The following is a 25,735-nucleotide window of genomic DNA, read 5'->3' on the forward strand; positions in this document are numbered from 1 at the left end:
GCCTACACTCAAATCTAAGAGAACTAACAGCTATTTCCAAAGCCGTCTTGGTATTCCTCCCGATGATCGAAAAAATCTTGGGTACTAGTCAAAACGGAAAACCAAGCAGTTGCTTCGTATGTGAACAACCAAGGAGGCACAAGAAGCAGCTTCCTCTTGAAGGAACTAGCTCCCTTGATGAAGGTGGCCACGAAAAACCTCCAAGGTCTGAAGGTTTCTTCCTAAGGTGATTTCTCAGTTTCATCTCTCTCAAGAAGTGGTCCTTCCATCATTCTACCCCAATCCTACTTGTCAAGAGGAAGTTAGGTGGCAACGTTTGGATGTCATGAACTGAACCTAGTTCATTCTGAATCATACAGAAAGACTGACTAACTCTTCATTTTACCTTCAGGAGTTAAGAAAGGTGAGGCGGCCTCTTTATCTACATTGAAACGTTGGATTTCGCTAATGATCAGGAAAGCATATATCTCTAAAGGTCAATCTCCTCCAATGAAGATAAGAACACATTCTACCAGAGCATTGTCAACTTCATGGGCTAATATATAGTAATGTGACAGCATATCACATTACTATATAGCTTCACACAAGAAAACCAGAAACAGGACTACAGAGAACACCAAGTTAATTTAACTTTAAATATTATGCATTGATACAGAGTTCCATTGTAAGGAAAGGCAAACAAGGCTTCAGTGGTGTCAAAATTCGAATTTTATGGACAAAAAGGATACATCTAAAGAAAGTCTCTGAAGTCTGACAGGTCTTTGATGGATAGGCATAAAGATAGCCAAAAATTACATCAATTGCATCACGAAATACAGTTAACCCCTTACACAAAGGATAATTGGAACTCCTGACAAATTTCTGGTGGTGTTATGCCATTTACTGACCAAACTATTGATAGCCTCTAGGGAAGACACACCCACCTTACTCTATTGGGAAGATAAACCAGAGGTTCCCAACCCTCAAGTACCCCCTACCAGTTCAGGATTTAGGGATTACACTGTTGTGTCTAAAGCATAGGCGTCCGCGGGGGGGGGCAAGAGGGGGCACTTGCCCCCCCTGGATTTCTGTACTTGCACTTTAAACGGCTGACCATGTGTGTGAGCTGTGCAGCCGCACAGGGCGCCATGGCAACAAGGGCGCCGACGGCTGCACAAGGCTAGCACACGCAGGGGACGGCAATGCTGAATTTGCAAAGCCAGCCTAAAGTCGTATGGAGGGGGCGGAAAAGTGAGCATGGAGGTGGAGCTAAATGACAGCGGGGGCGGGGTTAAATACAGCCAGAGGTGGAACCCACTGCCCTTACTGATGCAGACTGACCTGCTTCCCCAAGTACAACAGAGCAGGAACTGCACTGTCTCCACTCCTCCCCTTCCAGCCCACAAAGGAAAAATGTAAGTGTATGTGTGTGGGGCAGATCAGAACACAGAGTGGTAGGGGGGCAGAACAGGACATATGTGGGTGCTGGGGGGGGCAACACCAGACACATGTGGGTGTTTGGGGGGTGGGCAGAACAGGACACATGTGGGTGTTTGGGGGGGGCAGAACAGGACACATGTGGGTGCTGGGGGGGCAATACCAGACACATGTGGGTGTTTGGGGGTGGGCAGAACAGGACACATGTGGGTGTTTGGGGGGGCAGAACAGGACACATGTGTGTGTTTGGGGGGGTGGGCAGAACAGGACACGTGGGTGCTGGGGGGCCAGTACCAGACACATGTGGGTGCTGGAGGGGGCAGTACCAGACACATGTAGGTGTTTGGGGGGCAGAACAGGACACATGTAGGTGTTTGTGGGGCAGAACAGGACACATGTGGGTGTTTGGGGGGCAGAACAGGACACATGTGGGTGTTTGGGGGGGCAGAACAGGACACATGTGGGTGTTTGGGGGCAGAACAGGACACGTGGGGGGTTTGGGGGGCAGAACAGGACATGTGGGGGTGCTGGTGGGGCAGAACAGGACACCTGGGGGTGTTTGGGGGGCAGAACAGGACACCTGGGGGTGTTTGGGGGGCAGAACAGGACACGTGGGGGTGCTAGGGGCAGAACAGGACACGTGGGGGTGCTGGGGGGCAGAACAGGACACGTGGGGGTGCTGGGGGGCAGAACAGGACACGGGTAGAGTACTGGGGCAGAACAGGACACGGGGAGAGTGCTGAGGGGGAGAACAGGACATGTGGAGGGGCTGGGGGGCAGAACAGGACACATGGAGGGGCTGTGGGGGCAGAACAGGACACGTGGGGGTGCTGGGGGGCAGAACAGGACACGTGGGGTTCTGGGGGGCAGAACAGGAAACGTGGGGGTGCTGGGGGGCAGAACAGGACACGTGGGGGTGCTGGGGGGGCAGAACAAGACACGGGGAGAGTGCTGGGGGGCAGAACAGGACACAAGGGGTGCTGGGGGCAGAACAGGACACGTTGAGGGGCTGGGGGGGCAGAACAGGACACGTGGAGGGGCTGGGGGGCAGAACAGGACACGTGGAGGGGCTGGGGGGGGCAGAACAGGACACGTGGAGGTTCTGGTGGGGCAGAATAGGACACAAGGGGTATGCTAGGGGCAGAATAGGTCCGTGGAGGAGCTGGGGGGGCAGTATAGGACCCATGGAGGTTCTGGTGGGCAGAATAGGACACATTGAGGAGCTGGGGGGGGGGCAGAATAGGACACATGGAGGGGCTTGGGGGTAGAATAGGATACATGCAGGGGCAGAACAGGACACATGGGGCAGAAAAGAAGATATGGAGGGGCTGGCGGCAGAACAGGACACATGGAGAGGCTCCGGGGGGAGGGGGGGGGCAGTGCAGGATGCTTGGGGGCAGTATAGCAGAATAGGACCATCTTTGTCTGAGTCGTCAGAAATTGTTGTAGGATAAAAAAAGGTCATGCGTATAGAAAAAAAAATGCACAAAGCAAGTTGAACCTCAGTGTTTGTATCTGTCTGTGTATTTACATGTGTTTGTATCTGGGTATCTAGAGGTGTGTCTGTGTTTGCTTCTGTGTGTCTCTGTATCTACATGTGTGTCAGTGTTTGTATCTGTGTATCTTGTGCATCTGTGGCAGTGTTTGTATATGTGTGTGTGAATCTGCATGTGTATCAGTGTGTATCTGTATCTAGATGTGTGTCAGTGTTTGTACCTGTGTTTGTGCATGTGCATCTGTGTTTTTATGCGGTATGTATGTCAGTGTGTGTATCAAATCAGCAAATGGCAACTTGATGCATCAGGTTTCTCAACCCTTTGCATGCCTGCACTTTATGTAAAAATGATTGTGCGCCTCCCCTTCATGACATTGTCAAAAAGGGGCAAAGCATGGAAGTAATTACAATTATGCCCCCCCCCTCCCCCTTGGAATAATTTCTGCTGACGCCCATGGTCTAAAGTGTTTTTTTTCCCCTTTTTCTAAAAAACACCTTAGACACCACAGGGTAATCCCTAAATCCTGGACTGTTAGGGGGTACTTGAGGACTGGGTTGGGAACCACTGACATAAAGGAAGATTCTCCTTTAAAAATTAAGGACAAAAGGCGAACGGCAGAGATCTTAGATCCAACATCTGGTGTAGGAATGAGGACACCTAACTTTCGCACTTCCCCCCCAAAAAAAAAAAAAGAAAGAAAACTTGTCTCTCCAACTGAAAACTTTCCTATTTCCCCACAATTCTCATTTATACCTGCATTCACAATTCCTGGGATATATCTCCAAGTCTAAAAGAAATTCTACACAAAGAAGCTGGTTTTATTTAATTTGAATTAATTTTACTAAAAACATCTGGATAAAAAGGCTGGTTAGATTTCAACTATTATGAAATCTGATTTAGTGATATCTAGTTATATAAATTCCTTACTGCAGGAGGAATATTTACTGATAATTTGTAAAAAAACAAAAACAAAAAAAACCTACCTGAAATTAGGGATAATAGTCTAATTAGGAAAGTTAAAATCCGGTTAGAATTATTCTTATTGGATGAGAACGAATGGTTAACTGGTCTGAGAACTATTGTATTTGTCATTGCAATATAATAAAAAAAAAAAAAAAAAGTGTATTTTGTGAGAATTGTAGCCAAAGTTTATTGCTTTACGCTGTGCTGATGCGAAGAGTCCTGTACTAAGAAAGGTTTAGCAAGCTGATTTCAAGAGAGTGTCCGGTTGTAAAACTGTTGAAGTTTGCATATGTTACTTGTTACAAATCGCTATTTGTAACTGGCCCTTTAAATGGAAAATTGCCCTGCTTCCCTGGATTGTGGAGAAGCCTATTTGCCAGCCTCCTGCCTCATGACTATGGTCCCTGGAAGATTGTGCCCCTGAAAACTTATTAACCTATATTGGGCTGCTGCTGGCCCTTTAAGAACTGTCTGGGGCCATATTGGGACTTTGGGTAACAATACCCTATAAGACTATGACCCCTGGAAGGTATTACCTGTTAAAGACTCTTTTAGATTGGATTTTATAAGACTGTCCCTTTAAATAATTTGGAACAGTGCTGCAGCTTTAAATGGGCACTTCGGATGCAGCCGAAGTGCCGAAGTATTCGAAGTGGCCGCCATTCGACAAACGAACACGTGGCGGCGGCCATCTTTGTTCATTCGAACGAGGTCAGCGGTATGTGTAGCCAAATTCATGGAACTGAAATCGGCTACACATTTTACCGAACACAGCTGACCCTTACCTTCTCCTACACTTCGTTTTTCAGCTCCAGAGACTAAGTCCCGTTTGAAATGGGACTTAGTCGTTTTTTTCGGCATGAAATTGACCGGCCGCACAGCCCAAATCTATGGAACTGTTTTGGGCAGGAAATTGTGCTTGCGGTCGGTCATAAAGGGACCTCCAGCTAACTTTTGATCCACTGGGGGGATTTGGCTGATTTTTGGAAGTGTTTATGTTTGAAGTGTGCTGAGTTCAAATATGTAATTGAGATTGAATGTATAGTTTTAAAGTTACAGTGTATGTGTAAAAACTGTATTTTTACTGTATGCTATAATTATGTTATATGTTTATCTGAGGGGAGGAGACGTGGGGGTGGTACCATGTATGTGATTGGTTAATTTCATCCTCCCCCTGGGAGTGTCCTGTGTGTACCTTTTTGTAATGAAAAGCAGGCTGGGTGTCCCAGTCCTGAGTTCTTCTTGACCCTTCAAAACAGAGGCGGCTCTAGACTTTATGAGGCCTTAGGCGAAACGCAAACATGAGGCCCCACTAACAAAAAAGTGTCACATATACACATTGACGCACTGTCTACCTGTGTATGTGCGAATGTATGTCTCTGTGAGCATGTTTGTGTTTTTGTCTGAGACCCTATGTGTATGGGGTAGCTGATGGTGAGAGGGAGCGGGGGGTGTGATGGTGAGAGGGAGTGGACGGTAATGTGAGAGGAAGCAGGGGGTGATAGTAATGTGAGAGTGAGAGGGGGGTAATGTGAGAGTGAGAGGGGGGTAATGTGAGAGTGAGAGGGGGGTAATGTGAGAGTGAGAGGGGGGTAATGTGAGAGTGAGAGGGGGGTAATGTGAGAGTGAGAGGGGGGTAATGTGAGAGTGAGAGGGGGGTAATGTGAGAGTGAGAGGGGGGTAATGTGAGAGTGAGAGGGGGGTAATGTGAGAGTGAGAGGGGGGTAATGTGAGAGTGGGGGGTAATGTGAGAGTGGGGGGGTAATGTGAGAGTGGGGGGGTAATGTGAGAGTGGGGGGGTAATGTGAGAGTGGGGGGAGCTAATGTGAGAGTGGGGGGAGCTAATGTGAGAGTGGGGGGAGCTAATGTGAGAGTGGGGGAGCTAATGTGAGAGTGGGGGAGCTAATGTGAGAGTGGGGGAGCTAATGTGAGAGTGGGGGAGCTAATGTGAGAGTGGGGGAGCTAATGTGAGAGTGGGGGAGCTAATGTGAGAGTGGGGGAGCTAATGTGAGAGTGGGGGAGCTAATGTGAGAGTGGGGGAGCTAATGTGAGAGTGGGGGAGCTAATGTGAGAGTGGGGGAGCTAATGTGAGAGTGGGGGAGCTAATGTGAGAGTGGGGGAGCTAATGTGAGAGTGGGGGAGCTAATGTGAGAGTGGGGGAGCTAATGTGAGAGTGGGGGAGCTAATGTGAGAGTGGGGGAGCTAATGTGAGAGTGGGGGGGCTAATGTGAGAAGGAGGGGGTGATGGTGAGTGGGGGGAAGCTGAGGGGGAGTGATGCTGAGGGGGGTGACGGGGAGTGATGCTGAGGGGGGTGACGGGGAGTGATGCTGAGGGGGGTGACGGGGAGTGATGCTGAGGGGGGTGACGGGGAGTGATGCTGAGGGGGGTGACGGGGAGTGATGCTGAGGGGGGTGACGGGGAGTGATGCTGAGGGGGGTGACGGGGAGTGATGCTGAGGGGGGTGACGGGGAGTGATGCTGAGGGGGGTGACGGGGAGTGATGCTGAGGGGGGTGACGGGGAGTGATGCTGAGGGGAGTGACGCTGAGGGGGGTGACGGGGAGTGACGCTGAGGGGGGTGACGGGGAGTGACGCTGAGGGGGGTGACGGGGAGTGACGCTGAGGGGGGTGACGGGGAGTGACGCTGAGGGGGGTGACGGGGAGTGACGCTGAGGGGGGTGACGGGGAGTGACGCTGAGGGGGGTGACGGGGAGTGACGCTGAGGGGGGTGACGGGGAGTGACGCTGAGGGGGTGACGGGGAGTGACGCTGAGGGGGGTGACGGGGAGTGACGCTGAGGGGGGTGACGGGGAGTGATGCTGAGGGGGGTGACGGGGAGTGATGCTGAGGGGGGTGACGGGGAGTGATGCTGAGGGGGGTGACGGGGAGTGATGCTGAAGGTGGTGGGGGGAGTGATGCGGAGGGGTGGTGAAGCTGAGGGTGGGGTGAGGCTGAGGGTGGTGGGGGGTTATGGGGGATGGTGAGGCTGAGGGTGGTGGGGGGTGAAGCTGAGGGTGGGCGGGGGGTGAAGCTGAGGGTGGGCGGGGGGTGAAGCTGAGGGTGGGCGGGGGGTGAAGCTGAGGGTGGGCGGGGGGTGATGGTGACGGTGGGCGGGGGGTGATGGTGACGGTGGGCGGGGGGTGATGGTGACGGTGGTGGGGGGTGATGGTGACGGTGGTGGGGGGTGATGGTGACGGTGGTGGGGGGTGATGGTGACGGTGGTGGGGGGTGATGGTGGTGGGGGTTAAGCTGAGGGTGGTGGGGGGTGAGGCTGAGGGTGGTGATGGTGGGTGATGGGGAATGAGGCTGAGGTTGGTGGGGGGTGATGGTGACGGTGGTGGGGGGGTGAAGCTGATGGTGGTGGTGGTGGGTGTAGCTGAGGGTGGTGGGGGTGATGGTGAGGGTGGTGGGGGTGAGGGTGGTGGGTGGTGAGGCTGAGGGTGGTGGGGGGTGAGGCTGAGGGTGGTGGGGGGTGAGGCTGAGGGTGGTGAGATGGTGGTGGGGTGAGGCTGAGGGTGGTGGGGGTGATGGTGGTGGGGGTGATGGTGGTGGGGGTTAAGCTGAGGGTGGTGGGGGGTGAGGCTGAGGGTGGTGATGGTGGGTGATGGTGGTGGGGAATGAGGCTGAGGGTGGTGATGGTGGGTGATGGTGGTGGGGAATGAGGCTGAGGTTGGTGGGGGGTGAGGCTGAGGGTGGTGGGGGTGATGGTGAGGGTGGGGGGTGAGGCTGAGGGTGGTGGGGGGTGACGCTGAGGGTGGTGGGGGGTGACGCTGAGGGTGGTGGGGGGTGACGCTGAGGGTGGTGGGGGTGAGGCTGAGGGTGGTGGGTGGTGATGGTGGTCGGGGGTGAGCCTGAGTTTGGTGGGGGGTGATGGGGAGGGAGAGCCTACCTTTCCCTGGTGGTCCAGTGGGCTCCCTGTTGGTCCGGTGGAATAACCACCCACCCTGCCCCTTCCATACCTTTTGGTTGCAGGGAGGTGACTTTCTGGGGCTGGCTGATCCTGGTGGGAGTCTGAAGCTGCAGAGCTCTCTCTCCTCCCTCCTCCTTCTCTCTCAGCTGCCTCCTCCATCTCTCCCAGCTGCCTCCTCCATCTCTCCCAGCTGCCTCCTCCATCTCTCCCAGCTGCCTCCTCCATCTCTCCCAGCTGCCTCCTCCATCTCTCCCAGCTGCCTCCTCCTTCTCTCCCAGCTGCCTGCAGCCTGTGTCTTCTCATCCCGCGCGGTCTGTAAGCTGGGAGGAAGTAACAGTCACTTCCTCCCAGCACTCCCTGCAACTTTAAAGGGGCCCGGTCTGCCAAAGGGCTGCAGCACCCGACCGAGCCCCTAATGAGGTACAGAGGAGAGGCGGCTCTCTAATTAGGCAGTTTAGGCGGCCGCGAGGCCCCAGCCAGCGCGAGGCCTTAGGCGGCCGCCTAAACCGCCTAATTAGAGAGCCGCCTCTGCTTCAAAACGTAGCCTCGTCTCGTTATTGGAGGGAATTGCTGTATTACACTGGGGATTGCTATGCTCTGCATATTCCCCTGAGCTTAATCACTTAGCTCTTTTAAGAGCTTGTTCCGGATACGCTCTCCTGGAGGAGAGGTCTTCCCCACACGGTCCTGGAGGACAGAATCCGATCCAGGGTGGAAGGAAGACGGCGAGGCTCCAGTTAAGCTACGGCGGTTGTGGAGCCTGCGGTGGTTGTGGTATCGTCTGCAGTGCTTGGAGTCCTCTGTAAGCGCTAGGAGCATCCATCAACGGAGGGTACTCGGTCGGAGTACACGGAGCTCCGTTACATTACTATTGAACAGTGGCGTCTCTAGGATTAATTTTTTAGGGGGGGGGGGGCACAGGGTGGGCCAGGGACAAAAGTAGGGGGGCACATTCAACCCCGCCCTCGCTGCAGTTTGACTCATATCTGGTGTCTCTGTAGCGTGCTTTTACAAAGAAAAAAGGTTTCCAGTGTAAGCTAATAGCAGCCAGTCAGTGTCCTTCAAGCGGCTCTGTCAGGCCTACAGTGTGTGCTCTGCAGAACTGTTCCAGTGCAGATTGCCAATCATATCTGGTATCTCTATAGCGTGCTTTTACAAAGAAAAAAGTTTTCCAGTGTAAGCTAATAGCAGCCAGTCAGTGTCCTTCAAGCGGCTCAGTCAGGCCTACAGTGTGTGCTCTGCAGAACTGTTCCAGTGCAGATTGCCAATCATATCTGGTATCTCTATAGCGTGCTTTTACAAAGAAAAAAGGTTTCCAGTGTAAGCTAATAGCAGCCAGTCAGTGTCCTTCAAGCGGCTCTGTCAGGCCTACAGTGTGTGCTCTCCAGAACTGTTCCAGTGCACATTGCCAATCATATCTGGTGTCTCTATAGCGTGCTTTTAAAACCAACATTTTTTTTCCACTGTAAGAGAAGAGCAGTTGCCTGCCTGCCAGCTTCTGTGTAAGGTTCACAGTGGATACTGTGCCCTCTTGCCCAGTGCCACCACTCATATCTGTTTTTACAATAGCTTAAGCTTTAGATTTAAAAAAAATATTTTTTTTTCACTGTAATAGAAGAGCAGTTAGTTGTCTGCAAACGTCTGGGTGTCAGGCCTCCTTCAGCGTGTGCTCTGCAGACCTGTGCCAGCGTACTTTGACAGTTGCCACTCATATCTGGTGTCTCTGTAGCGTGCTTTTACAAAGAAAAAAGGTTTACAGTGTAAGCTAATAGCAGCCAGTCAGTGTCCTTCAAGCGGCTCTGTCAGGCCTACAGTGTGTGCTCTGCAGAACTGTTCCAGTGCAGATTGCCAATCATATCTGGTATCTCTATAGCGTGCTTTTACAAAGAAAAAAGTTTTCCAGTGTAAGCTAATAGCAGCCAGTCAGTGTCCTTCAAGCGGCTCTGTCAGGCCTACAGTGTGTGCTCTGCAGAACTGTTCCAGTGCAGATTGCCAATCATATCTGGTATCTCTATAGCGTGCTTTTACAAAGAAAAAAGTTTTCCAGTGTAAGCTAATAGCAGCCAGTCAGTGTCCTTCAAGCGGCTCTGTCAGGCCTACAGTGTGTGCTCTGCAGAACTGTTCCAGTGCAGATTGCCAATCATATCTGGTATCTCTATAGCGTGCTTTTACAAAGAAAAAAGTTTTCCAGTGTAAGCTAATAGCAGCCAGGTAGTGTCCTTCAAGTGGCTCTGTCAGGCCTACAGTGTGTGCTCTGCAGAACTGTTCCAGTGCAGATTGCCAATCATATCTGGTATCTCTATAGCGTGCTTTTACAAAGAAAAAAGGTTTCCAGTGTAAGCTAATAGCAGCCAGTCAGTGTCCTTCAAGCGGCTCTGTCAGGCCTACAGTGTGTGCTCTCCAGAACTGTTCCAGTGCACATTGCCAATCATATCTGGTGTCTCTATAGCGTGCTTTTAAAACCAAATTTTTTTTCCCACTGCAATAGAAGACCAGTTGCCTGCCTGCCAGCTTCTGTGTGAGGTTCACATCGGATACTGTGCCCTCTTGCCCAGTGCCACCACTCAATATCTGTTTTTACAATAGCTTAAGCTTTAGATTTAAAAAAAATAATTTTTTTTCACTGTAATAGAAGAGCAGTTAGTTGTCTGCAAGCGTCTGGGTGTCAGGCCTCCTTCAGCGTGTGCTCTGCAGACCTGTGCCAGCGTACTTTGACAGTTGCCAATCATATCTGGTATCTCTATAGCGTGCTTTTACAAAGAAAAAAGTTTTCCAGTGTAAGCTAATAGCAGCCAGTCAGTGTCCTTCAAGCGTCTCTGTCAGGCCTACAGTGTGTGCTCTGCAGAACTGTTCCAGTGCAGATTGCCAATCATATCTGGTATCTCTATAGCGTGCTTTTACAAAGAAAAAAGGTTTCTAGTGTAAGCTAATAGCAGCCAGTCAGTGTCCTTCTAGCGGCTCTGTCAGGCCTACAGTGTGTGCTCTCCAGAACTGTTACAGTGCACATTGCAAATCATATCTGGTGTCTCTATAGCGTGCATTTAAAACCAAAAAATTTTTTTCACTGTTATAGATTGAATAGCAGTTACTTGTCTTCAAGCGGTTGTGTCAGGCCTACAGTGTGTGCTCTGCAGAACTGTTACAGTTCACATTGCCAATCATATCTGGTCTCACAGTAGCTTGCACGCATAGTACCACTAATCCCCCAAAAAATGACAGGCAGAGGCAGGCCACCCCGCAGGGGCCGTCGTGGTCGTGGTGCTGTGATTCCCTTTTGCCCTAGAATAATGCCCAGTTTTCAGAAGCCACGTACCCTGAACTTGAAAAGTTCTGAGGACATAGTTGACTGGCTAACACAGGACACCCAATCTTGTACAGCCTGCGCTCGGAACCTTGACGCACCATCCTCCTCCAGCTTAGCTTCAGGCACCTCTCAAGATACCACTCACCCGCCTGCCGCCACCACCAAAACTAGCACCAATGCCGCTTTACTTGGTATGTCAGAGGAGTTATTCACACACCCGTTTGAAGAAATGAGTGATGCGCAACCATTATTTCTAGAGGATGTAGATAACAGGGATATGTCTCAGGCAGGCAGCATTAAACACATGGAGGTACGGTGTGATGATGATGATGTTGTACCCGCTGCTGCTTCCTTTTTTGAGTTGTCAGATACAAGCGAAGCGGTTGATGATGACGATGCGTCCATGGATGTCACGTGGGTGCCCGCTCGGCAAGAAGAAGAACAGGGCGAAAGTTCAGATGGGGAGACAGAGAGGAGGAGGAGACGAGTTGGAAGCAGGGGGGGGTCGTCGCAAGGAGCTAGTGGCACAGTCAGACAGCATGCATCGGCACCCGGGGTCAGCCCGACAGCACGCCAATCAACGCATGCTGTGTCCACCACCAGAATGCCGTCATTGCAGAGCTCAGCAGTGTGGAATTTTTTTTGTGTGTCTGCCTCTGAAAACATCGATGCCATTTGCAACCTGTGCCAAAGGAAACTGAGTCGTGGGAGGTCCAACACCCACCTAGGTACAACTGCTTTGCGTAGGCACATGATCTCACATCACAAACGCCTATGGGATCAACACATGAGTACAAGCAGCACGCCTACTCTAAGCCGCCATCCTCCTCCTGGTCCAGCATCTTCAGCCACGTCAACCACTGCTGTCCTCCTTGCCCCCTCTCAACCATCCGCCACTCCGTCTCCCGCCTTTAGCAGTTCCCACTCATCTGCCCACAGTCATGTGTCTGTCAAGGACATGTTTGAGCGTAAGAAGCCAATGTCACCAAGTCACCCCCTTGCCCAGCGTCTGACAGCTGGCTTGTCCAAACTATTAGCCCACCAGCTTTTACCATACAATCTGGTTTAGTCTGAGGCGTTCAAAAAATTTGTAGCTATTGGGACACTGCAGTGGAAGGTACCCGGCCGGAATTTCTTTTCACAAAAGGCAATCCCCAACCTGTACTCGATTGTGCAAAAGGAAGTCATGGCATGTCTGGCACACAGTGTTCTAACGGGAATCTAACAGGGGGAGAGGTGGAGGTCATCCTCCTCCTCCCATGACCACGCCGGCAAGGACAGGACGCTTTAAAGACGTGTTGTTAATGGAGGACATGCGGACCTTTTTAAGTCCTACGCATCGCCACAGCCCTTCGGGATCCACCCTCAGAGAGCGACTCGACCGACAGGTAGCAGACTACCTCGCCTTAACTGCAGATATCGACACTCTGAGGAGCGATGAACCCCTTGACTACTGGGTGTGCAGGCTTGACCTGTGGCCTGAGCTATCCCAATTTGCGATAGAACTTCTGGCCTGCCCCGCTTCAAGTGTCCTGTCAGAAAGGACCTTCAGTGCAGCAGGAGGTATTGTCACTGAGAAGAGAAGTCGCCTAGGTCAAAAAAGTCTAGATTACCTCACCTTTATTAAGATGAATGAGGGATGGATCCCGAAGGGACTGACACTGGGCGATACATTCGATTAAAAAAGGCCTGATGAGATGAGCTGCCTTGGGCTAAAAATGGTCCACACGCTGCTGTATTTTAGCTCTGAATGACGTTTGACTTGCGTGACATATCTGCCACCAACTAGGGTTCAAGCCGCCATGTTTTAGGGCACTTTCTGCCTGTGAAACAAACATTAATTTTTCTGGCCGCTGCTACAGCAGCGGCTGCAACAATACCAAATTTTTCAGGCATGTGTACATGCCTAATTTTTAGGCCCACTGGTGCAGCACTGTGGCTTCAAAAACCAAACCAAAAAAAATCCTCCAAGATGGCACCAATATACCAGTGGTCTAAGCATCTTCCAACCTTGGCCTAAAAAGGGGAGGTGATTCCACAATTAAAAATCGCTGCCATATACACGTCCACTGATAGGAGACGCGGAAGGTATTAAATTGATCAGAACAATACTAAACTCACCACTCCTATCTGGTGGCACATTAGCTTGCCCGCGCAGTGCCCCAAATTTCAAGTAAGAGGACCGACCAAGCATCTTCTTCCATCTCCCTGTTACAGAAATCACTGCCATATCCATAGAAATTGTAGAGAATATCCAGGATAGTTTTACAGGGCCAAATCATGTCGCCTGTTGAACGAGGTGACCTTGCTCGGGTCCCAGGTGTGCGGTTCCTAAAATGGCTGCCATATACACGTCCACTGATAGGAGACGCGGAAGGTATTAAACTGATATGAACATTTACTAAACTCACCACTCCGAGTGCTGTTATTTATTTAATTTTTTTGTGGTGAGGCTTTACAGGACAGAGTGCTTCTCCACGGGACATGTTAACTCGCGGGCAGCTGGCTCATCAAGGAACCAGAGCAGCTTGAACGAGGTGACCTTGCTCGGGTCCCAGGTGTGCGGTTCCTAAAATGGCTGCCATATACACGTCCACTGATAGGAGACGCGGAAGGTATTAAACTGATATGAACATTTACTAAACTCACCACTCCGAGTGCTGTTATTTATTTAAATTTTTTGTGGTGAGGCTTTACAGGACAGAGTGCTTCTCCACGGGACATGTTAACTCGCGGGCAGTTGGCTCATCAAGGAACCAGAGCAGCTTGAACGAGGTGACCTTGCTCGGGTCCCAGGTGTGCGGTTCCTAAAATGGCTGCCATATACACGTCCACTGATAGGAGACGGTATTAAACTGATATGAACAATACTCCACTCCTATCAGTAGGTCCCCCCCATTGTGATTTATGCCCCCCACCCACCGCGCAGGGATGGGGGTCGAGGGGGGAGGACAGTAGGTCCCCCAATTGTGATTTATGGCCCCCACCCACCGCGCAGGGGTTGGGGAGGACAGTAGCTCCCCCCAGTGTGTATCAGGGTCCCTGAGGACAGGTGTTAATCCATACCTGCCAAGTGACCCTATGTAGGGGGAACAGTCTCTATTCTGCTCTGTGTCAGTGTGTATCATGGTCTCAGTAGGTGGGGAACAGTCTCTATTCTGCTCTGTGTCAGTGTGTATCAGGGGTTTTGAGGACAGGTGTCAATCCATATCTGCCAAGTGACCCTATGTAGGGGGAACAGTCCCTATTCTGCTCTGTGTCAGTGTGTATCATGGGTTTTGAGGACAGAAGTCAATCCATATCTGCCAAGTGACCCTATGTAGGGGTAACAGTCTCTATTCTGCTCTGTGTCAGTGTGTATCAGGGGCTTTGAGGACAGGTGTCAATCCATATCTGCCAAGTGACCCTATGTAGGGGGAACAGTCCCTATTCTGCTCTGTGTGAGAAAGAGGAACGGGAAATGAGTAGCTCGGCATCCAACCTTGTGCAAATGGGGTCTTTCATGCTGTCGTGCCTGTTGAGGGACCCTCGTATAAAAAGGCTGAAGGAGAACGACCTGTGCTGGGTGTCCACGCTACTAGACCCCCGGTCTCTATTCTGCTCTGTGTCAGTGTGTATCATGGTCTATGAGGACGGGGAACAGTCTCTATTCTGCTCTGTGTCAGTGTGTATCAGGGGTTTTGAGGACAGGTGTCAATCCATATCTGCCAAGTGACCCTATGTAGGGGGAACAGTCCCTATTCTGCTCTGTGTGAGAAAGAGGAACGGGAAATGAGTAGCTCGGCATCCAACCTTGTGCAAATGGGGTCTATCATGCTGTCGTGCCTGTTGAGGGATCCTCGTATAAAAAGGCTGAAGGAGAACGACCTGTGCTGGGTGTCCACGCTACTAGACCCCCGGTCTCTATTCTGCTCTGTGTCAGTGTGTATCATGGTCTCTAAGGACGGGAAACAGTCTCTATTCTGCTCTGTGTCAGGGTGTATCAGGGGTTTTGAGGACAGGTGTCAATCCATATCTGCCAAGTGACCCTATGTAGCGGGAACAGTCCCTATTCTGCTCTGTGTCAGTGTGTATCAGGGGCTTTGAGGACAGGTGTCAATCCATACCTGCCAAGTGACCCTATGTAGGGGGAACAGTCTCTATTCTGCTCTGTGTGAGGAGGAGGAACGGGAAATGAGTACCTCGGCATCCAACCTTGTGCAAATGGGGTCTTTCATGCTGTCGTGCCTGTTGAGGGACCCTCGTATAAAAAGGCTGAAGGAGAACAACCTGTGCTGGGTGTCCACGCTACTAGACCCCCGGTCTCTATTCTGCTCTGTGTCAGTGTGTATCAGGGATCCTTAGGATAGGTGTCAATCCATATCTGCCAAGTGACCCTATGTAGGAGGAACAGTCCCTATTCTGCCCTGTGTCAGTGTGTATCAGGGGTTTTGAGGACAGGTGTCAATCCCTATCTGCCAAGTGACCCTATGTAGGGGGAACAGTCCCTATTCTGCTCTGTGTCAGTGTGTATCAGGGTCCCTGAGGAAGGTGTCAATCCATATCTGCCAAGTGACCCTATGTAGGAGGAACAGTCCCTATTCTGCTCTGTGTCAGTGTGTATCAGGGGCTTTGAGGACAGGTGTCAATCCATACCTGCCAAGTGACCCTATGTAGGGGGAACAGTCTCTATTCTGCTCTGTGTGAGGAGGAGGAACGGGAAATGAGTAGCTCGGCATCCAACCTTGTGCAAATGGGGTCTTTCATGCTGTCGTGCCTGTTGAGGGACCCTTGTATAAAAAGGCTGAAGGAGAACGACCTGTTCTGGGTGTCCACGCTACTAGACCCCCGGTATAAGCAGACAGTGGCGGAAATGTTACCGAATTTCAAGTCGGAAAGGATGCAGCATTTGCAAAATAAATTAAAAAGTATGGTTTACACAGCGTATAAGGGTGATGTCACAGCACAACGGGAATCTAACAGGGGAAGAGGTGAAAGTCATCCTCCTCCTCCTCCCACGACCACGCCATACCTGCCAAGTGACCCTATGTAGGGGGAACAGTCCCTATTCTGCTCTGTGTCCATGTGCATCAGGGTCTATGAGGACAGGTGTCAATCCATATCCATTGTGATTTAGGAATGTTAGGTGATTTCTGCCCTTTATGGATTAAAACTCTGCATCAACTGTGTAATTTTCCATGGGAGTTTTGCCATGGATCCCCCTCCGGCATGCCACAGTCCAGGTGTTAGTCCCCTTGAAACAACGTTTCCATCACTTTTGTGGCCAGAAAGAGTCCCTGTTGGTTTTCGCCTGCCCATTGAAGTCAATGGCGGTTCGCGCGGTTCGCGAACATTTGAGGAAGTTTGCGTTCGCCGTTCGCGAACCGAAAATTTCGGGTTCGCGACAACACTATTGCCAACATTTGAAAAAAAATTCCAAGGACATTTTGCATGCACAGCTATCAATTACTGTCTGTGTATAATATCCCTGGACAGTCAGTGCTCTCTGTATAATACAGGGTTGTGTGTATAATAAATTGGGACAATCAGTGCTCCCTGTAACGGACACCTTCCGTTGATGGACGCTTCCTAGCTTGCGCCGAGGACATGCACTGCACTGGACACCACAACCACCGCAGACTCCACAACCGCCGTAGCTTAACTGGAGCCGCGCCGTCTTCCGTCCACCCTGGAATGAGCCTCCAGCATTCCAGGAGAGGGTATCAGGAACAAGAGCTAAGTGATAAAAGCTCAAGGGAGTATGCAGAGCATAGCAATCCCCAGTGTGATATAGCAGTTCCCTCCAATAACGAGACAAGGCTACGTATTGAGGGTCAAGAAGAACTCTGGTTTAATGACACACACTCTGCTTTTATGCAATTCTCCCCTGCAAGGGAGACGCCCACATCCAATTAAACATTACCCACTCACACAATGGTTACCTCCCACAGATTCCCTCCCCTTAGCCTGAGAGGTAACCCAATTATAACGTGCAATTTAAACATACATTTTTATAACTTTAAAACTATACATTCAATCTTCATAAAAGAAGAGTTAGCTGGAAGTCCTTTATGACCGACCGCAAGCACATTTTCATGCCCAAAACAGTTCCACAGTTTCAGGCTGTGCGGTCGGTCTATTTCTGCCCTGAAAAGTTATATGTCCCATCCGAAGGCGGCGTTCGAATCGTCGAACTCACTTCGACTTTTGTCGAAGTGAAACCGGGGTTGTTTCCGTGGTGTTATATTGTCTACCAGAGGTCTGTTTTACACCCAGAAATGACAAAGTCCCGTTCGAACATATGTTTGAATCTTCGGACGGGACTTAGTCTCTAGCCGCAATGTCGAAGGTACAGCTCACCACGTTCAACTGGATTAAAATGGCCGCTGCCATGACTGCATTCGAAGGGCCAGGAACAGCATACAAACATCCATTGTGCCCAAATACAAGTCTCAAATGGCAATACCTTCCAGGGCCATAGTCGCAGGGCAGGAGGCAAGCGATCAGTCCTCTCCAATGCTAAAAGGCAGTTTGTCACACTCCCTGCTGCTCTGAGGAGATGCTGCTGAGTCCATACACACACACACAAACATCCCCCAAGCCTACCTGTTGCTGTGGGTCAGCCATCTTCTGGCCTTTGCAGCAGCAGCAGCATGGGCTGCTGCTTAACGGCGGCGGGGCTTTGTTTGGGGGTGGGGCCTGTGCTGAGGATCCTGTCAGTGCTCTCTCCTGCATTCCATCGGGCTGTCACAGACTGTTACAGCCTGAAGGAATAGAATCTAAACACATGGCCAGCAGATTGCTGGCATTTGGGGGGGCCCAAGGGGGGCACAGCATGACGTGGGGGGGCCATGGCCCCCTCTGCCCCCCCCCCCCAGCGACGCCACTGCTATTGAACTATCTGAAAACTGGTAAACTGCTGTATTGTATATTTGTTATATCTAAATATTCACTGATTGTCATGCATGTTACATTGTCACAATAAACTAAATTTTTATAGTTGGTTTGTAATGTATGAAATACAAATCCTCCAATAAAGTGTACTCCAGGGTCTATAAGCGTTAAAATAGTGAGTAGCTCTTAGCATTAAATTAAGGGGAACAGTGCCAATATATCAATTTGATAATGTTTATAATGTTAAGATCATCACCATATAAATATCCTCACATTGTCTAGTGGAAAGCAAGCTGGATCCCTGGTGGTTTAGTATTGTGTTCGGCACCAATATCAGATGCAGACCACTTTAACAGCTTCCAGTGCTCCATCAATGACCAAGAGCACTAGGGAGCTCTTAAGTAGCTGAAGGAGGTGCAGACCACAAATGCTCCCTCAATGAAGTGAGGGGGCTCAGCCAGGTGATGTACTCCTGGTTCAAGAAGTCAGGGAGAAAGAGTTCCAGGACCAAACAGGTCCCTACCAGCCCATGTCCAAACCCTAGGTGGAAGTCTTAAGGTTAATACAGTTCTGGTGGGAAGAGTAGCCGCAGTGGTCCCACAAGGTATCTGCCAAACACAAACAAGATCAGATACTCCCTTTGTGTGGCAAGTCCACACGACCCACATACAATGAAGGATGAACTTTTAGTTCAAGTTCTGAACATATGGAGCTCTCAGAACATCTAGTACCTATGAGAAGTGTGAAGCCAGAAGCCACCAATACAATAATGAAAATAAGTAGGAAGTCATTTTATTTGCTTTTAATTAAAGGACCACTCTAGTGCCAGGAAAGCATACTCGTTTTCCTGGCACTAGAGTGCCCTGAGGGTGCCCCCACCCTCAGGGACCCACTCCCCCCCGGCTATGGAAAGGGGTAAAAACTTACCTTTTTCCAGCGCTGGGCGGGGAGCTCTCCTCCTCCTCTCCGCCTCCGTTCCTCCCCGTCGGCTGAATGCGCACGCGCGGCAAGAGCTGCGCGCGCATTCAGCCGGTCACATAGGAAAGCATTCATAATGCTTTCCTATGGACGCTGACGTGCTCTCACTGTGATTTTCACAGTGAGAATCACGCAAGCGCCTCTAGCGGCTGTCAGTGAGACAGCCACTAGAGAATTAGGGGGAAGGCTTAACTAATTGATAAACATAGCAGTTTCTCTGAAACTGCTATGTTTATAAAACAATTAGTTAACCCTAGCTGGACCTGGCACCCAGACCACTTCATTAAGCTGAAGTGGTCTGGGTGCCTAGAGTGGTCCTTTAAGCAGTCCTGTCAACATACAAATGGCTTGTTACATTGTTTTATTATAACTGCCCCTTATATTTAAGATACAGTATTTACACTAACCAAGCCAGGTAACTTCTTTCAACTGTACTTTGTTTTGCAAGAAGCCATTTGGACTAGGCAGACAAGCTATAGCTACAGGGTCTGCAATGTCGTACAGGTGAGCAATAGGAGGTGCCAAGCTTGAGTTGTAAAGCCATTTGGTGAACACAAGGCATTGTAACTCAGAACATGGTGCTGCGTATTCAGAAACTAGAACCTTCATCTTAGTGCAATGATGAGAAAAAAATTATACTATCATTTGGTCCACCCATGCTGTGTGCAATATATGCATTGAAAGACTGCTTCAACTGGAGAGTGTCTATTAAACAGAAAGGTAAGGGAGTCATGGTAACTTGTGTGTCCAACACAGAGGTCTCTAGGAGGACATCCAGCTCAGAGCTAAGCTCCCGTGAGTTTCCCCGGGGGCATAAAGCCAGCATCACCAAGCATCTTCAGTGACACATCACCATCAGGTTTTATCACCAGCTTTGTAATACTACCATGATAGAGAGACAGTCGGAGCCAAGCTTCCGGTGGGAGTTGTAGTGCCCTGTAGATGAAAATATAAATTTTGTCAGTACATGGAAGGCATAAGACAAGTTTGTACAATATAGGTCTTGAGAGGTTATTTTTAATGCTGTAAAGCAGGATTCCCCAAACTCTGGCCCCCCAGATGTTTTGCAACTACAACCAGGGCCAGGCAAACTGCAGGGTGTGCGGTGTGATTCAGAGATTTATGTCAGATAACAGTGTTACAATGTCACACGGAGGGAGCACTGTAGGGAGGGAGCTTTCTGTGTCTCTTCTGCTCTTCTCTGCATTCAAGTTTCACCCCTGTCCTCAAGCTTAGTCCCCAGACTTAAAGGATCACTAAAGGGTCAGGAACACAAACATGTATACCTGGCCCTAAAGTGTTAACACCCCCATCTAGTCCCCCTGGGCCCCATATGCCTCCATAAATATAGTAAAAATCTTACTGTATTCAAGCCTGAAGCTGTAAATCTGCATGCTGTTAGACTCAGAAAAAAGCAGTCTGCTGACATGTGGTAGCCCGATCAAATCACAGTGCTTCCCCATAGGATTGGCTGAGACTGACAAAGAGGCAGATCAGCGGCAGAACCAACATGATTCAAACACAGCCCTGGCCAATCAGCATCTCCTCATAGAGATGAATTAAATCAATGAATCTCTGTGAGGAAAGTTCAGTGTCTGCATGCAGAGGGAGGAGATACTGAATCACAGGATGCTGTGCACATTGCTGCCCTGTGCTCTGCTGACAGCAGATCTGAGTGGATGGAGGCATATTATACCTCCATCAACTCCGAAGTCCCTCTGGTTCACTCTGAGTGACTGCAACTCAGAGTGAACCTTTCAGAGTGAAGCTTTCAATGTAAACACTGTATTTTCTGACAAAATACAGTGTTTACATGAGAAAGGCTGCAGGGAGCTATAGTTCTCACCTGAACAACCTCATTAAGCTGAAGTTGTTCAGGTGACTATAGTGTCCCTTTAAGCAGCTGACCTCGTCGACAGGAAGAAGCTGAAAAGTGGGAACTTTACCTTCCAGTGCTCCCAGAGCATTCAGTGCCAGGTAGGTTTACTCAGCAACACATGACTGAGAGTGAGCTTGTGTGTGTATGTGCCTGCTAGTGAGTGAGTCTGCAGTGAGCATGTGTGTGTCAGTGAGCTTGTCTGTAGTGAGCATGTGTGTGTCAGTGAGCATGTGTGTGCCAGTGAGCTTTCCTGTAGGGAGCATGTGTGTCAGTGAGCTTGTGTGTAGTAGGCTTATGTCAGTAATCTTGTTAGTAGTGAGCATGTGTTTGTCAGTGAGCATGTGTGTCAGTAAGCTTGTCTGTAGTAAGCATATGTGTTTGTCAGAGAGTTTGTCTGTACCAAAGTTTGTGTGTGTACCAAAGAGTTTGTCTGTACTAAGATTGTGGGTGTACCAGGAAGCTTGTAGGCAGTTGCAAGGGACATCAACGCTGGAATCAGGGGACAGAAGGGGTTTAAGAGAGGGAACCCTATAGGTAGCTATAGGGGCAGGAAAACAACTTCATTTTCCTGGCACTATAGTTTCTCTTTACTTATATATTGGGGGATCTGCCTTACAACCGAGTTTTCACCACACCATGCAGTGTCACCACAATCAAATTACTTGGATTAGCTTGATTTGTGTGGGTGGACTGTATGGATTGGGAGGCAGGTCCCCTGACTGTAATTGGTGCAGAGGGTAAGTATCTTGGCTAAGGGTGTCAAATCTATCCTTTTAGCATAGCACGCCAGGAAGGGGTTAATGAAAACTACAGGTCATACCTGGCCCTGGAACTTCCAAAAATCCTGCAAATCTGTACATTTTGGGCATCTTTGTACTCATGGGACATCACAGACAGGGCCGTCTTTAACGCAGCTGCCCCGGGCCCAGTTACTCCTGGGGGGCCCAAAGCAGCTGCCCCGTGGCCCCGCCGCCCATAGCCTGCATAAGAAAAATTCCCTCCCTACCCAGGGGCCCGCGGTGCTTGTATTGCGGCTGCAACGGGGCCCATACTCTAAGGGTGCTCACCGGGTGGCCAATACACTTAGGGCCACCCGGTGAGCACTTTTCAGCACGGGCCCGGTCGGATGCTGTGGCCATTTAACAGCACGACCGGGCCTCCTGCTTTACGGCAGCCTGGGAGGAAGTGACGTCCGGGAGTCACTTCCTCCCTCAGAGATGATGACCCGCGCGGGAGGGAGGCTGAGCCAGGAGGCAGCGAGGAGGGGGACTGAGCAAAGAGAGCCAGTCCCCAACTCCCAACCACCCAAGGCAGCACACTGAACCCCAGGGAAGGTAGGAAACTGGAGGGGGGCTTTACATGTGTATTTACAGTTTGCCCATCAGTATGTGTGTGTTTATGTCTGTCAGTAGGACTGTGTGTGTCAGTGTGTGTCAGTCTGTCTGTGTGTGTGTCAGTCTGTCTGTCACTAGGTCTGTGTTTGTGTCTGTCAATAGGTGTGTGTGTGTCAGTCTGTGTGTGTGTGTGTCTTGTCTGTCACTAGGTGTGTGTTTTTGTCTGTCACTAGGTCTGTGTTTCTGTCTGTCACTAGGTCTGTGTTTCTGTCTGTCACTAGGTCTGTGTTTCTGTCTGTCACTAGGTCTGTGTGTGTGTGTGTGTCTGTCACTAGGTCTGTGTGTGTGTCTGTCACTAGGTCTGTGTTTGTGTCTGTCAATAGGTCTGTGTGTGTCAGTAGGTATGTGTATGTGTGTCAGTTTGTCTGTGTGCCTGTCAGTAGGTCTGTGTGTGTGTGTCTGTCAGTAGGTCTGTCTGTGTGTGTGTCAGTGTGCCAGTATGTCTGCCTGGGTATTAGTATGTCTGTGTGTGTGTGCCACTATGTCTGTCTGTGTGTCTGTCAGTAGGTCTGTGTGTGTGTCTGTGAATGTATGTCAGTATGTCTCAGTATGTGTCTGTGTGTGTGTCAGCATGTCTGTCAGTGTATGTGTCGGTATCCATATGTCAGTATGTATGTGTCAGTTTGTCTGTCTATATGTGTCTGTATATCTGTGTGTCTGTATGTGTATCAGTGTGTATCTGTATGCTGTCTTTGTGTGTGTCTGTGTATCTGCATGTGTGTATATGTGTCTGTATATCTACATGTGTGCCAGTGTGTATATCGGTGTGTCTGCATGTTTTTCAGTGTGTGTGTGTGTGTGTATAAATATCTATGTGTGTGAGTGTGTGAATGCGGAGATGTATGCACATATACAAACACTACATACAAATACACCCCTGCATTCAAACTCCAACACTACGTACAAACACACACCAAAATTATATGTAAACACACCCCTGCATTCAAAAACCAAACACTACACATAAATACATGCATGCAAGTACGCCAACACCACATACATTCCATACAAAAACCTGTTTACATTCAAACACATAAAAACAGCTTAGTGCTAAATACAAACCTTCAAACATGGGTAAATGGTAGAGCCCCAGCTGTCAATGCATTGCTGGAGTTGCACAACAGATGGGGAACTACCTTTTAATCACCTGTGCGATAGGGAGGCTCAAAAAAATTCTTGCACCTCTCTACATTAGGACTGCCACTGCGTTGGGGTGGAGGACGGGATTGCACACCTGGGGAGAGGGTACCAGGGGGCCCAGGCAAATGCTTTGCCCAGGGTCCAATCAATATTAAAGACGGCCCTGATCACAGAACACAAATGCGTTTTATTGCAGTAAAAGCTAGCGGTAGTATGACATTCACAGATATGCAGAACTTGGGGAAAAAAGCGTAATTTCTTAATTTCTCACACTTATTTAGATTTTATTGATATTAAATTTTTCATCTATAAGTATTTGATGTAAAATGAAAGTCGTATTTGTCCTGAACAAAATTATATAGGAGCTTTTAAAACGAACGAGGTAAACAGTTGAAAAAATATATAGTTTATATTCTAGGTTTCGGTTCAAAACTTGGACAATTGCCTTCAATGTCAAAGCGGTACTATCACTGCCTGGTTACTTTGCAGAATTAGCAAAGATCCCAGACGGTGACATGCCGCTGGGGGGTCCAGTGGCAAGCGGGGGCAGGCAAAGGTTTACCTATCTGAACCTGTCCTTCACAGGCACCACCATCTTCTTCCAGCGGGTCCTATTCAGCACCAGAAGCTGATGTCACAGCTGAACTACAGCATTAAGGTAAAGGAGGAACAAACCCAATCCTCTATAGATAGAAGTCAATTCCCTACAGCTGTCATTGGTTATGGCTGGGGGACCCACACTTCTAGACATGTCAGGTGCAGGAAATATACAGAGACAAAGTAGTCCCTACTTTGTCCCTGTGTATCTCGATTGGGTTAGAATTTCAGTGAAAATTCCACTCGGTCAATATGCGTATTTCATAAAGATTCTATCTTCATCAAATATTCTTTTTTTTTCAGGACGGATTACAGTGCCGCTTTAATGGGTAGAAATTCTACCTAGAATTGCTCTTCATGTATAATCCCCTTGGACTGACCGACCAGTAATGTCCATGTTACTGGAAATCGGGAACAGATTAAAAGGAATAGCACTGATTAGCCGCCGAGCAAAAAACACAGAAATTGCCAGGTCGGTCTGCCATTGCTCTTTACAAGCCATTCAGATTTCTATTCGAACGCACAGTATGCGTTCACATAAAACTAAGTGCCGATTTTCTATCAAATTCCCACTGATCCCTTTTATATCAGTATACGCCGTACATTCACAAGTACTCTCAATTTCCATAACACATTATGTACACTACCCATAATTCTTTTCAGAGATATCGCGCCTGGCTGTTGACGCGATTTCCTGTCGCTGTGCTGCTGACGTTTTACCCTCCCCGAAGTGTTATTGGACTACAAACATGGAGGAAGACATAGGAAAACAACTTAGTCCACATGCAGATGGAGCAGGCAATAACAATTCATCTACTACGGCCGAACAGCTGAACTTGCCTACAGTGTCTGCACAGACGGAGGAAGCGATTTGCGAAAGTAAACGTAAAAGTGAGCGAGTAGTTTAAAATAATATAGAACTTTACAAAAAGAAAGATTAGAGCAGAGAGTCTCTACACACAACACTATAACCTTGTTTCTTTTATAATACTGTATTGTGTGATTATCCACCCGCAGCCTCGCTTATTTGGCTTGTCCTTTAAACTTGCTGGTTTCAAACGCTTAAAACTGTAAGTGGTACTGTCGTTTCTATGGAAGTGGCAATTAAAGGGACACTCTAGGCACCCAGACCACTTCTGCTCATTGGAGTGGTCTGGGTGCCAACTCCCACTACTCTTAACCCTTCAAGTGTAATTATTGCAGTTTTTTCATAAACTGCAATAATTACCTTGCAGGGTTAACTCCACCTCTAGTGGCTGTCTATTAGACAGCCACTAGAGGTCACTTCCTGTTTTCTAGCACAGGAAACCTGTGCTAGAGCGTTGCTGGACGTCCTCACGCTGTGTGAGGACCTCCAGCGTCGCTCAAAACCCCATAAGAAAGCATTGAAATTATTTTTCAATGCTTTCCTATGGGGAGACGTAATGTGCATGTGCGGCATTGCCGCGCATGCGCATTAGGTCCCCTCGGCCGGTGGGCGAGATCAGTCTCACCCACCGGCCGACGCAATGGATCGGAGGTGCGTCGCGGAGGCGGAGACAGCGATGAGGGACATTGCCGCTGATACCGGAGAAACTGACGGAAGCCAAGCACAGAGAGATGGACACAGGTTTCTTCAGGAAGGAAGAGATTCTTTATTGGATCACCGATCGGGACTCAGAGGGACTAGCGTCACCAAAATACAGCAAAGTCTGAGTACTGAATACATAGAGTACATTCCTTATATAGCACTGTAGCTCCTCCCACAATTAACTACACCCACACATACCCTTAACCTATTTAATGAA

The 25,735-nt window shown here is 49.4% G+C and overlaps 1 protein-coding gene across 1 annotated transcript in view; it reads left to right on the forward strand.

Moving 5' to 3' along the window:
• The first annotated feature begins 24,646 nt into the window (after positions 1 to 24,646).
• The window catches only part of ATG12 (autophagy related 12), a 56,999-nt gene continuing 55,910 nt past the window's right edge, over positions 24,647 to 25,735 (forward strand). Inside the window, exon 1 of the mRNA XM_063437083.1 lies at positions 24,647 to 24,839. Coding sequence (XP_063293153.1) covers positions 24,698 to 24,839 — 142 coding nt within the window. The 5' untranslated portion in view covers positions 24,647 to 24,697. The remainder of the gene's footprint in view (positions 24,840 to 25,735) is intronic.

This window comes from Pelobates fuscus, chromosome 11 (genome assembly GCF_036172605.1).
Source record: "Pelobates fuscus isolate aPelFus1 chromosome 11, aPelFus1.pri, whole genome shotgun sequence".
NCBI classification, from domain to species: domain Eukaryota; kingdom Metazoa; phylum Chordata; class Amphibia; order Anura; family Pelobatidae; genus Pelobates; species Pelobates fuscus.